At 41.1% G+C, this 14,719-nt stretch overlaps 1 protein-coding gene across 1 annotated transcript in view; it reads right to left on the reverse strand.

Annotated features, from left to right (window-relative positions):
- Positions 1-14,719, reverse strand: part of LOC124270629 (protocadherin Fat 4-like) — an 84,850-nt gene that overhangs the window by 4,752 nt on the left and 65,379 nt on the right. Inside the window, exons 59-72 of the mRNA XM_046705665.1 lie at positions 13,598-13,717; positions 13,100-13,285; positions 12,442-12,570; positions 11,548-11,730; positions 9,467-9,598; positions 8,030-8,215; positions 7,293-7,418; positions 5,480-5,698; positions 4,618-4,755; positions 3,282-3,455; positions 2,999-3,127; positions 2,384-2,569; positions 2,118-2,240; positions 1,514-1,591 (exon numbers count right to left, since the gene is read on the reverse strand). Coding sequence (XP_046561621.1) covers positions 1,514-1,591; positions 2,118-2,240; positions 2,384-2,569; positions 2,999-3,127; positions 3,282-3,455; positions 4,618-4,755; positions 5,480-5,698; positions 7,293-7,418; positions 8,030-8,215; positions 9,467-9,598; positions 11,548-11,730; positions 12,442-12,570; positions 13,100-13,285; positions 13,598-13,717 — 2,109 coding nt within the window. The remainder of the gene's footprint in view (positions 1-1,513; positions 1,592-2,117; positions 2,241-2,383; positions 2,570-2,998; positions 3,128-3,281; positions 3,456-4,617; positions 4,756-5,479; positions 5,699-7,292; positions 7,419-8,029; positions 8,216-9,466; positions 9,599-11,547; positions 11,731-12,441; positions 12,571-13,099; positions 13,286-13,597; positions 13,718-14,719) is intronic.

Genomic DNA, 14,719 nt, shown 5'->3' on the forward strand with positions numbered 1-14,719 from the left:
ATTTGCTAATTATAGCCTAAACGTAAAGCATTGGCCATGCAATGGATATGTATTTGCTAATTATAGCCTAAACGTAAAGCATTGGCCATGCAATGGATATGTATTTGCTAATTATAGCCTAAACGTAAAGCATTGGCCATGCAATGGATATGTATTTGCTAATTATAGCCTTAACGTAAAGCATTGGTCATGCAATGGATATGTATTTGCTAATTATAGCCTTAACGTAAAGCATTGGCCATGCAATGGATATGTATTTGCTAATTATAGCCTAAACGTAAAGAATTGGTGATGCAATGGATATGTATTTACTAATTATAGCCTAAACGTAAAGAATCGGTCATGCAATGGATATGTATTTGCTAATTATAGCCTAAACGTAAAGCATCGGCCATGCAATGGATATGTATTTGCTAATTATAGCCTAAACGTAGAGCATCGGCCATGCAATGGATATGTATTTGCTAATTATAGCCTAAACGTAGAGCATTGGCCATGCAATGGATATGTATTTGCTAATTATAGCCTAAACGTAAAGCATTGGCCTTTGCAATGGATATGTATTTGCTAATTATAGCCTAAACGTAAAGCATTGGCCATGCAATGGATATGTATTTGCTAATTATAGCCTAAACGTAAAGCATTGGCCATGCAATGGATATGTATTTGCTCCGGGTATTAAAACCATGTTTTGGTCCATACGTTTGCAGGTTTTGGTGATTCTTTTCAGCCTGCTAAAGTTTTCATAACATTTGGGGTGTGTGATGGTGTCATATCCAATGAGCAACTGATGCGTTCTTTTGACTAGTTTAGGTAAGAAAAATGGAGTAGGTAAACCTAGCGATTTCGGAGCGAGGTTGGCAAACCCTATTTGGCAACCAAGTTGATTCCGCGTTGATCATAGACTCGAAGATATCTGAGAGTGATTTGCCGACTTAATATTGCATAGTATTTATCATTTCAGCTACAAAACAATATCAAATATACAGCTGAACTTTTAAAGCAAGCAATATTTGTGTGGACTTTTGGGAGTACTAAATCATGGGATTGATAGTATGAACACATCTAATCTCGACATTTCGTGTCGTGACTGTAGGTGTGCTAACACACTCACTCACGTTCTGTCGTCAGCATATATACTATACGTTACTCAATAAACACATCCTTGAAGATCCGGGTTAGAGCTGGTCTTCAACAACCATGAGGAAACCATGTTTATCAAAAGAGGTGCTCGACGTCATCGGGATGTCAGGCTTGTAAACCTGGTTGATCCCTGTCTCGTATCCCAACTGCGTATCTCAGTGCTTATAATGTCAAATTTGATAGAGTAGAGAGAGCCGTCATATAGCTGGGTTAGTGTTGTGTGTGGCGTTAAACAACAACCAACCCACTCAACTCTGTGTTTGACCATTTCAGTCATTTATCTCATTTTGACCAGTGGTTGTAAGTAGGAAGTATCACACTTAGTGAATTGTGACTTGTCTGCTAGCACTTCTAGGGTTGCCAGACCTACCTGGGTTTCTACTGACATGGTCACTGAAACTTGTGAAGATTTTCGTGGAATTCCATCATCCGTGGCAGTGACAATGATCTGAAATGTGTAATGCACCATCAGACTATGTCTCTTTTCGCGAACACCATATCACCACTGATATTCGGTGATTCATTCTTAAATCTTCATTACTATTATTTACACCTGATGAAATATGTAAACTCGAAAGAATATCGAAATATGTCAAGTAATCTCAAATTGCCAAACACATTTTGATTACTCATACAACTATCCTGTTATCGTATTCTGTGCTTGGTTTTCATTATCAAAATTGTATCAATTGTACAATCTTAATTGTAACCAGCATATATCAGAAGTGCATATATAAGAGCCAGTTTAAATATGTCTGTTTCAACTAAAATAAATCATTATTTGTGAATTGTTGACAAATAATAAGCATACGTGTGCCCATATAAAACAATACTGCTTAGAAAGGCACACCTGTAAAGATGTAGAACGTTGTTAATCCAGTCCGTGGTCGTACACGTATGGCTTATCGTTTTCCTGACTTCTGAATAGAAAGCAGAATAAGAAGATGGCATTTCTTGTTCCATTAACCACTTACAGTGAATGTAGGCTCTGTGGACGCTGTCAGGTCGTCGCTGAGAATTATATCACCGGTCATCGGATTCACAAAGAAATACTTCCGGGTCAGATCAGTCCCGCTCTGACTATAGGTCACGTTGTCCTGCAGCAAATGAATTGTTTTATCAACCAATCAGTTACAATAGTTTTATTCTACAGCATTGTACTTTCGCACAAATGGAATCGAAGACAGATAATCGAAACCATTTGATATATTTGATTACATATTGATATAATGGGACTTACCCCATCTTGGTCCAAGGCAGTGAATGTATAGACTGTTCCGCCAATGGGAAAAAGCTGGGATATTTTCAAACTGTATTCAGGTTCGGAGAAGGTGGGGTTACTTGGGTTTGTGTCCACCACGTTGATTATCGCTTCCGTTGTTGCCTCGGAGCTAGGTTCACCGGTATCATAGGCAACCACGATTAGCTGGGGAAAACGTTAATATAGAATTACATAGAAGTATAATCTACGGAGCATTTGTTTGGCATTTTGAAGAGCAATGTGTATACCATACTTTAGTATTGACGTTCACCATAATACTGAGGCAAATTTAATAATTATATGATAAAGCATTGAGTGTGTTTGGTTCTTTGGGCCGATCATAGAAAATGTACCAGAAAATACTATATATATATCCAAACAAATTGGCAAAGGAAGAAAATATTTTATTATGATTTATGTATTCAAAAATATATTGAGCAAGCAGGGAGTCAGGTTAAATAGTTCTTTGAATTCTCTTTTCATAAGCATGATATAACTCAAGCAAAATGGCATTAATGTCATTTGTATTTGTTTTGACAACTCCCAATTTCAAATGTAAACTTTGTTTGCCCGGCAGTTTAGTGAGCATCTTACCTTGTGACGCGTGATTAATATATCGTCTGACTGGAGAGTCTTGTTGAGGTAGATCTCGCCAGTTAATCCATTGATGGTGAAATAGTTTACTGATGGGTAGATACCTGTTAACTTGTAGTGTAAGACACCCTGAAACACATCACAGACATAAGTGAATACCCTTTGGTTAATAATAGTTGGAAATATGTTGGTAAGAAATAACTACAGAAAAGAAATCACGCTTCCTTTTTTTCTTCCTCATATTAGAATATAGTTCATGCAGCGTTCTGGCAAGTTCCCTTACCTTCAGGTCAGCCTTTGTTGCCGTGACCATCAACACTCTCTGCCCCGTGGGGAGAGCAGCCCGCACGTCGTACACGTATGTCTCGTCGAACACAGGTAGTTGGAGAGGCTGGACGGTGATATACACTGTAGTTGTAGACTGACCGCCGTATGGGTCATTAGCAGCTACCACCAACTGAAACAGCAGCAGCAATGGACGTTTACAGGAGCAGTCTCACTTTACAGACACACATAAACAACATGCAAACAAGAAAACGTTTGTACAACTTTTTCATAAATGACTAGAGTTGAAGAAGACATTTATTGCATTGGCTTTTTTGGCTACAACTGAGTTTTTAACCGAAACAGCAGCAGCAATGGACGTTTACAGGAGCAGTCTCACTTTACAGACACACATAAACAACACGCAAACAAGAAAACGTTTGTACAACTTTATCAAAAGTGACTAGAGTTGAAGAAAACATTTATTGCATTGGCTTTTTTGGCTACAACTGAGTATATAACCGTATAACATCAAATCTTTCAGATTAATGCTTAAGGTTTTATCTTTGTATAAGCAAATGAGTTGATGTGGTCGGCTTAACGCGGCTTTGGAAAGTATTTCAGACAACAACCTATCAGCTTCATGTCAGTGTTGGGCGAGGCCCAAGGTTACGTCTTGTTATTATAATTGGTGTGAATATCGGATCCTAAGAAATAGAGAGTGAATGAGTATGGTTTTACGCCGCTCTTAGCAATTTACCAGCAATATCACGGTGGTGGACACCAGAAATGGGCTTCACACATTGCGCCCATGTGGGGATTCGAACCCGGGTCTTCGGCGTGACGAGAGGACGCTTTAACCACTAGGCTGAAGAGTTTGAGTCACAGTCTTACGACCAGCGTGTATTATATTATAGCTGCTAGAAGGAAGCTATTTGATTAATTGGTGTGATATCGTCAAGCTCAAAGCAAGTTGAACACTTTTCCGTCCACCTTCTGATCAAAGTATTTCTGTACAAACGTGAAAACCATCTCGTTATGTGGGTATATGAGTTAACGGGGGTGCACCACAAGGCTGTGTAAAGACTAGGTTGTAATCACAGTCACGCCTGATTGATTTGTCTGACTTTGGGACGTCTAAGTTTTGGAGCACCGTGAAGCCCCTAACATTAGTATGTTAAAACTGGGGTAACAGTGCACAACATAGTGGTTGAGCCATCAGTGCACCCTTACTTGTAGAAGCAGAGCATATACAGAGACATGTTGTCGCTTGTACACATACATGTACAGTCGCTACTGCAACAACTACTACGGTAACTAATAATAACTTCAATAAAGTATACTGTTATACTCACGTTATAGGAGACCTCGTCCTGGTCCAGATCCTCGACTAATTTGGAGTTACGTGTAAAGATCTGACCAGTGACAGGGTCCAAGTTGAAATAAGCCAAGGCTCCGATCGATGACGATACAACAGAGTAACCAATAGCATCCTGCAGAAAAAACATATTATAGTGAAACAAAGGACATAGTTCCAATCATAATTCACATTTGCAAAACACGGTTGCTGCAGCTCTCACATTAGTGCCATCTCTTCCATGAATAGATACGTGTCATTAATAATAATTAGAAAGCAGGTGCCTGCCTCAGAGTCACACAGCAGTGGAGGACCAGGTTCGAATCCGGGTGCTGCGACGTGTCACCTTGCGACCTAAACTGTACACCAGAGCCAGACGAGTAGCGAGCCAATGTTTTCGTGTAAGCCCGATAGGTTGCAAGCTTTATATTATGATAGTATTGGGGGCTTGTCCAACCTTTTAAGCAACAATCATGTGTAAGCCCGGGCGTTTTTTATATAATGGTAGTTACGTCCCTGAGAGCTACCCTGTAATGAAGACGATAGCCATAAGGGAATCCTGGAGATGTGGCGCATACCTTCGCTTGAACAGAATAGAAGATGGTGTTACAGACGCTCTACTTGATTCGTATCTTACGGTTGGTAATAATTAGGACCCTAATCCGGGTACGTCACGGTATGATCTGTATGCAGAGGGCAAACTCTGTTCTACCGTGTAAACCAGAGTGACGATTTGGAATGTCACACTTTGTTAAAATTATAAGCGGCCAGCGTAGTTCAGTCACGTGTGCGTTCACATAGTTGTGTGTTCATAGAAGTGTGTGTTCAAATAGATGTGTGTTCCCCCCAGGCTTACATACCCCATCTGCATCAGTGGCGTTGACGCGGATGAGCACCTCCCCAGGGCTGGCCGACCTGGACACTCTGGCGAAGTACTCGGGAGCAGAGAATACTGGTGCATTGTTGGTAGTCTGTGTAGCGCACTCGGATCGGTTCGTGCTGGTCCGGCTTACACTCACAGTCAGCACTCCGTCGACAGTGTGCGTCGGCCATGTTGTATCATAGCAGCGAACTCGGATCTGTGAACACATCAAACAGAATCTATTTGCTAGCGAACTTTGGCACATATCGACAAAATGACTCAATAACAACATTTCATATCAGAGTTGGGGGCCCAAGTTGTGGTGAAGTATACAGTGTTTTAAATCGTAATCAACCCGATTATGTATGGATTTACCAAATGCGCAAAGCCGAGGCTAGATCAGACTTGACAAGTAAAGTGGATCGAACAAAAGCATATGTCTATTTCCTATTAAATATGTGCTTCGGCGATCCATCCATATGATACAATGCACATAAGGCTCCATCACCGGTTCTGAGGGTGCTCCCTCCCCTGAGTTCCGAGTCTCATCTATTTTGTGACTGAAGATTATATGTTAAAGTTCTGACAAGAAATCGCAAAAGTGAAATATATAAAGAAATCCCACATAATATGAAAACATGATATATTTGGGAGCACACTTTCTCATTAAAGCACAGATTCTAGTACTTTAGTTGGTTGATTCCCATCCGGGATTCGAACCCACGTGAGGCGCCTAATTACCAGCACACAAAGTCAGCCGTCTAACCCGCTCAGCCGATGCTAATGGGACTCAACCCAACAAAAGTATTAAATCTGTATTTCACCGAGAAAGTCAAATCCCAAATATAAGAAATGGCATTGTGTATTCATACCCTCATAAGACTCCTGAATCCCTGGCACCAAAATGGGTCTGCCAGCCTGCATTACACCATGGGCGCATGGCGCTTTAGTTGATTAATCCTACTGAGCAGGTGAGTTGGGTTTAATGCTGTTCTTAACCTTGTTCCATTATATCACAATCATAGACAACTATCCATGCCGTCGAATGACATTGATTGACTGATTGATGTTTAACACCGCAATCAGCAATATTCCAGCTATAGGGCGGTGGTCTGTAAATATTCGAGTTTGGACCAGACATTCTAGTTATCAACAGCATGAGCATCGATCTACGCAATTGGGATACGATGACATTTGTCAACTAAGTCAGCGAGCCTCGGATCATCCTCGATAATCTCCAGGGTATATTGGGTTGGATTGGGTTGGGGGCGGATTTTATTACCTCCCCTTGGCTGGTTCTTATCCAGTCAGGTGTTGGGAAGTTGAGCGTACCAATCACTACTCACTATCGTCTTAAATTATCTAACCGTTTAAATGCAACACAATTGATGCAGAGGACTGAAAGAAGTAGAAGGAGTTCTTTTATATTCTTTTAAAGTTTCAGATCTGTGCATTTGTCTTTATTATTTCCATCTGAGTGGCACTGGAACAAACCTTTCTGTAACCGCTATTCTGTGACTTGGCAAGCTCGGTTGTAACGGCGGCTTAGCTGATTGGCTACTGTGAGAATGCGGAGCCAGCCAGGGGAGGTAATAAAATCATCGCCCCAAGCCGTGGAAGCATCCAGGGTATAGTGGAGAGTGCTCGTAACGTATACCCTGGAGGTTATCGAGGATGGCCTCGGATGAGATGACACGTACATGAACCGAGTCACGGAACCACAGGAACTATGCAGTCACCTTGCACAGAAAGCATTGCTTGTTGGGGACTAACTCTTGGTGGGATCCCTGTGGAGATCTGACAGTACTTACAACATAGAATATGGCATTGCGGCTATCGACTGTCAACGAAGTCCTCAGTGTTATTTGATTACGGTTGTCGATTTGAAAGAGGGCGATGGACAATCCGTCGCCGATGATGTCACATCTTAGAACACCCTGCAAGTCGAAAAATCATTTTAATTAAATAAGTGCTCATTTGTCAATTAATTTTATGAGAGATGTCTAAATTGTTGTTATATTGTGGAGACGACAAGAGATTTACCCAATACCCTATGAGGGCTGCACTTGAAGATATCGTTCATAGGATTACTACACTGTAATCACCAGTGCACAGAACAGTTTTCACGACGATAATACGTCAAATGAGAATAAACAAGAAAATACCCAAACGTAAAGCTTATACACATCAGAAATCGACTGAAATTGGCATAGCCATACTGCCTAAAGGCATTATCGATTGAAGTAGGAAAACTCAACTTTACAGAAATAAAAAGTGAAGAAAATAGGAAATTCTTGAAATCTACACAGATAAAGGGACCCGTTTTCTAAGCACTCCGTCATAATATGGTACAGGGCATAGACCAAAGAGTTTACACATAATTGTGCTACTTAATTTTTCTTACACAGAATAACGGCAATGATAATAGCAAATTATCTAAACATCAAATTATCTAGAGCCACTCAATGGTAAGCCACAGACATAATCAGGCAGATCCAAGACTGTTCGCCATGTGTGCGCGTTATTTCTCCAAGGTGTGCCATGTTACCTGCAGATCGGGGTCCGAGACCTGGACAGTGTACACTGGACTGCCCACAGCAGCCGTGTCCTGCTTGTTGACGGACGTGGGCAGATTGACAATCCTTGGACTCGAACCATCACGGACAACATGGACAGTTAAGATCGTGGTGGTCGTCCTGGGTATACGTCCGTCATCGGTGGCCCGAATCATCATCTGAAAATAATCATCAGTCATATGAATCTTGAAACCTTCCCTCGCGATATCGAATAGTGAGTGAGTGAGGTGGATTTAACAGCATTGCAACTGAGAAAGTGAGAGGAAACCCCAAGCAGTATAGGTCATTGACGTCTTTGGATAAACCAGTGGGGGCGGTGGGGTAGCTCAGTGGTTAAAGCGTTGGCTCGTCACGCCGAAGACCCGGGTTCGAATCCCCACATGGGTACAATTTGTGAAGCCCATTTCTGGTGTCCCCCGCCGTGATGTTGCTGGAATATTGCTAAAAGCGGCGTAAAACCAAATTCAGTCAGTCAGTCAGATAAACCAGTGAGTACGGTTCTGGTCAAGTCCGAAATTCATACTCATGATCAAAGGTTTCTGCACAGCAAATATTTAACGCCTCTGCCGATCCGGTCTCCAGTGGTTGCCTACTGAGATTCTGTTTATGGAGGGATTGTACTTTGTATACTCATTAACGCTGATAGAAGGTTGTATGGGTATGGCAATCAGCAATATATATTTGTGTTGCAGGTGTCCTAACTGCCAACACTGGTGGCGATCCGGGACAGATCAGTTCATGCTTGTCTAGGAGGCGATAAAGGGGTCGGGTGTAGTGGTGGTCCGATTAATTGAAATAATCGAAGATTGGTCGCAGTGACTAAACGACCAAGCAATCGATCATGTTTTTTCATAATCGAACACAAACAATTCTGGAACACTTGTTTTCATCAACAATATTTTTCACAGGGTTGGTTTTGTCTGTCATTTCATAAGCATTACAAGCTCGTTCCAAGTCATGATTAAATTTATCTTAAAGACACCAAGAAATTTATGTTCCTAACATACTAGTCATCCTTTAAAGATGTGAAATTTAGCCAAAACACCCAAAAATAACTACATGTTTTTTCCTTATCAATTTGTGCATTAACAAATTTCATAAATGACGCTAACCAATTATTTTCGATGATTGATCGGTGGTGATGAACTAATCATCAATTATGAGATTTTAACCAATTCCCAACACTAGTCGGGTGATCAGGCCTGGTTCGGTGACTTGGCTATTTGCGTAGATAGATGCTAATGATACGAGTCACTTGATTGTCTGGTTCAGACTGCCCACGTACGGCGATAGTATTGGTGCTTGCGGCGTTAAACAACAATCTAACAAACATGACTGTGAATGTTGCTATATGTTTACATCCAGCTAGATACGTGCTCGGGTTAAACACTATGACTAAGACTCCATACCCTGAAGCTGTCCTGGGTGGCGTCGTCGGCTGTCAGAGGCTGTTTCATGGTCACCACACAGGTTCGGGGATCTATGGTAAAGAAGTCGGAGGATGCTGATGTCTGACCGCTGAATGAACACGTGACGACATCCTGGAATGCGAGACTCATCGTTAGAACACAGTAACCTCGGCACACAGCCTCATTACAAATAGCATTTACAATCCGAGACTCCTCGTTAGAACACAGTAACCTCGGCACACAGCCTCATTACAAATAGCATTTACAATCCGAGACTCCTCGTTAGAACACAAATAGCATTTACAATCCGAGACTCCTCGTTAGAACACAGTAACCTCGGCACACAGCCTCATTACAAATAGCATTTACAATCCGAGACTCCTCGTTAGAACACAGTAACCTCGGCATACAGCCTCATTACAAATAGCATTTACAATCCGAGACTCCTCGTTAGAACACAGTAACCTCGGCATACAGCCTCATTGCAAATAGCATTTACAATCCGAGACTCATCGTTAGAACACGGTAACCTCGGCATACAGCCGCATTACAAATAGCATTTACAATCCGAGACTCATCGTTAGAACACAGTAACCTCGGCATACAGCCTCACTACAAATAGCATTTACAATCCGAGACTCCTCGTTAGAACACGGTAACCTCGGCACACAGCCTCATTACAAATAGCATTTACAATCCGAGACTCCTCGTTAGAACACGGTAACCTCGGCACACAGCCTCATTACAAATAGCATTTACAATCCGAGACTCCTCGTTAGAACACGGTAACCTCGGCATACAGCCTCATTACAAATAGCATTTACAATCCGAGACTCCTCGTTAGAACACAGTAACCTCGGCATACAGCCTCATTACAAATAGCATTTACAATCCAAGACTCCTCGTTAGAACACAGTAACCTCGGCATACAGCCTCATTACAAATAGCATTTACAATCCGAGACTCCTCGTTAGAACACAGTAACCTCGGCATACAGCCTCATTACAAATAGCATTTACAATCCGAGACTCCTCGTTAGAACACAGTAACCTCGGCACACAGCCTCATTACAAATAGCATTTACAATCCGAGACTCCTCGTTAGAACACAGTAACCTCGGCACACAGCCTCATTACAAATAGCATTTACAATCCGAGACTCATCGTTAGAACACAGTAACCTCGGCACACAGCCTCATTACAAATAGCATTTACAATCCGAGACTCCTCGTTAGAACACGGTAACCTCGGCATACAGCCTCATTACAAATAGCATTTACAATCCGAGACTCCTCGTTAGAACACAGTAACCTCGGCATACAGCCTCATTACAAATAGCATTTACAATCCGACAAAGAAGGTCTTCAGTAACCCATGCTTGACAAACAAGGCGACTAACAGGATCGGGTGGTCAGACTGATGCAAGTCACTGTATCCCAATCGCGCAGATTGGTGCTGTTGATGGCAATCACTACATTGTGTGGTCCACACTCTATCACCTAATCCCGTTAGTCGCCCATAACATCAATGTTGATGAAGACCAAGTATGACGGATCTTCACAATTATACCATGAAATTATATACCGCCTTGACAAAACCTGAAATACATATTCTACAATAATGAAACATACAACTTTATGCATGACAATTTCTTGTTTATTACATAGGGCGTTTCGATGTAAGCTTGATAACGATGTAAGAATCTACATCGAAACGTCATTCTATGCAAAAAGCAAGAAATTGTCATCCATAAAGTTGTATGCTTCATTTTTGACTTACCAACTTCTATAGTGCCGATCAAACAATTTTCAAATTTCATAATTACTGCTCTCAGCAGTAAATCTTTTTACTTACTAAATATATACTCATGCCAATAATGGTTGTCACCCCTCCCAACCCCAACCCCACCCACAACCCCCACACCCTCTCCAATGAAAAAATTGAAGGGGGTGACAGCCATTATTGGCATGAGTATATGATTGACTGTATACTTGACCGAACAAGAGTCTCACAACAATGAAAGTGATGATAAAGGTTTTATAGTCTTAGACACGTCATATAGCATGTGAGTTTGGTACTTACGCTGTCCCTGTCGGTGACGTTGATGGGGAAACACCACGTGTCAATGTCAACGTCGAAGTCGACTTTAGTCTGCAGTGAATTCGATGTGAATACAGGACCGAAGACGTTGCGTGTGACCGTGACGGTGCCGTCAGCTGTAGCCTGGCGTGACGGGTTGCTGGAGTCGTAGGCGACTAGTTTCAGCTGGGGAAATATACAGGGGTTCAACAAGGGGCAAAACATGACTACAGACGAATATATTATATAAACAGGACATGATTAAAATCTTTGGTCGCTACACATTCATATGGTGTTCATTGTTATTTTGCTATTACAAATCATTGAATCTCGTTCGGCTGATAATTGAGCCTGGTTAGTCTCTGGCGTTGACGTTGATTGCATCTTATTTATGTTATCAGTTTTTCAAATTGCCTGAGAATATTTCATCAAAAATGCAAATGGAGGGCAGTGGACCAAGAATGTTTATGTAAATTCTTTGTGTAAAGCTGCAAAACTGACAATGTGGTATAATACAATATTTTCTAGCTCACTCACTCTTTGCTCCGAAATCGAAAAAAAGAACATTGAGTGACAGAGATTAGTTTTATGCCACTTTTAGCAATATTCCAGCAATATCACGGCGGGGACACCACACACACATTGTACCCCTGTCTGGAATCGTACCCGAGTCGTCGGCGTAACGAGCGAACGCTTTAACCATTAGGCTACCCCACCACCCCCGAAACAAAAATAAAGCCTGAACTGTAAAAACTGTAGGATGAACTAATTCTATGAAAATAATTTTCTGATTATTCAGATTGTAAAGTGTTTTGGTTTCACTGCAAAAATATCAATAAACCAGGACAGAACAAGAGCCATTATATCACTATACAGACATGTGTTTGGTGGACTCACATCGTACTGCGCTGTTCCTGCCGCATCAGTCTTCAAGTCGGACTTGATGCTGACGTCGCCGGTAGTGCTGTTGACCATGAAGAAGCTGGGAGCCGGGTAGACGCCGATGAGTTCGTACATCATCGTACCCTATCACAGAAAAAGGAACAACAATTTATTCACTGACAGAGAGATGATACAATATTATGAGTGGATACAAAGACGGTAATAAGAGCAGGATACAGAGGTGACACAATGTCATGGGTAGAATACAAAGGGGATACAATGTTGTGTAGATGGTGATACAATTTTATAAGTAGGATACATACATGTAGGTGATACAATGTCATGAGTACAGACAACGGTGACACAATATTATGGGCAAGATACAAAGGGGATACAATATTATGAGTAGATACAAAGATGATACAGTATTACCATATCTTATTAAAAAATTGTACCGTGAGATAAGTACGAAATAAGAGGGATACGATGTCATCCTTATTTGTTTATAAAGATATAGATATTAATAAGTTAAAGTAAGATAAGATAAAATCAAAATTAATTCAAGTGTAACACAAGTGCCATCCTTTTGATAATACAAGGTCATATATGGAAGGACATAACAGAGATCTCCGCTTACCACGTACATGTAGCTTTGAAGGTACTATGAACTTACAGCTAGGTTTTGTTTACTGGCTGTGACTGTAAAGACAACAGACGAAACAGGTGCCTGTTCTGTTAAACTGGTTCTGTAGGACACCTGGTTAAAGACTGGGTACTGTCCCTGGTTAACCGTTACGTCAAGCACCACGCTGGTCGTCTTAACGAGGTAGTAGCTGTTATCTGACGCTTGGATTCTGCACTGGAACACCAATAACACAATGAGAACGTGAGCTCAAATCAGACACTATTCGCCATGAAGTTACCAAACAGGGACCACATTCGAAGGTGAGTTAAAATGAACAAATCATAATTACGTCATTTCCGGAAAATGGCTTCTACTGGCATGTCAGGTAAAAAGGTAATTGGACTCCTAAGTCCATTTACTCTTTTAGGACACATTTGACAAGGGCTGTTTGCTTTTCTTTTGACGAATCACTATTGCTAACGAATTTTACAATGATTCTTAATAGGTATACATTTGAAATAAAATAGATAAATTAAGGTTCTATACACTGAGACTGGTGACGCTTGTTGTAGGTAGACGACGCAGTCGGATTATCCCTGAGGTTGGGTCTATAGCCAGAAGTGTTTTGCACTCGTCAGTGCTGATAATGGAATACGTCACAGTGTCCTGCAAAATGAAACAGATTACTGTATCGGCAACAAGTATCTACCACGTGAAGAAAATATTAATATATATATGAGTGGAATGAGAGTGAGTCTAGTACATTATTGTCAGGTTAGTTTTGTTTTTGTTCGCACGGTCATTGCTTCACAATAGGGATAATGTAAACTGTATTACGTGATGTTACCATTTTGACCAGGTCACGGGATTGTCTGGTTCAGACTCCGTTACTTACTAGTGGTGGTCCGATTAATTGAAATAATCGAAGATACGTCGCAGTGACTAATGTTTTTTTCATAATCGAACACAAACAATTCTGGAACACTTGTTTTCATCAACAATATTTTTCACAGGGTTGGTTTTGTCTGTCATTTCATAAGCACTACAAGCTCGTTCCAAGTAATGATTGAATTTATCTTAAAGACACCAAGACATTTATGTTCCTAACATACTAGTCATCCTTTAAAGATGTGAAATTTAGCAAAAACACCCCAAAATAACTACATGTTTTTTTCCTTATTAATTTGTGCATTAACAAATTTCATAAATGACGCTAGGCAATTATTTTCGATGATTGATCGGTGGTAATGAACTAATCATCAATTATGAGATTTTAACCAACTCCCAACACTGTCGTCATATGGCTTTGACATATATCAACGGACCCACCCTAAAATGCACTTCTAGAATTTCTACGAAAGTGTACTTCCAACTTCACGTTTCACCAGTGTAGTCTACGCTGTACTCGGGGGAGTATGGCAGCGTGCGGGGTAAAACAATAAACTAATACTAACACACAACATGCGTCACTCATGGGTAGATTCCACAACATACTCATCAATGCAGCGCTAAACCTCACCAACAGTGTGTGGATTCACGACTAAGATATTGTGTGATCTATAATTCCACATACATTTTGACAGGGTATCGGGGGCGGGTGTTCGATTCCCCACATGGGTACAATGTGTGAAGCCCATTTCTGGTGTCCCCCGCCTCGATATTGCTGGA

This window comes from Haliotis rubra, unplaced genomic scaffold, assembly GCF_003918875.1.
Source record: "Haliotis rubra isolate DU_JTF1 unplaced genomic scaffold, ASM391887v1 Scf153, whole genome shotgun sequence".
Taxonomy (NCBI): Eukaryota; Metazoa; Mollusca; class Gastropoda; order Lepetellida; family Haliotidae; genus Haliotis; species Haliotis rubra.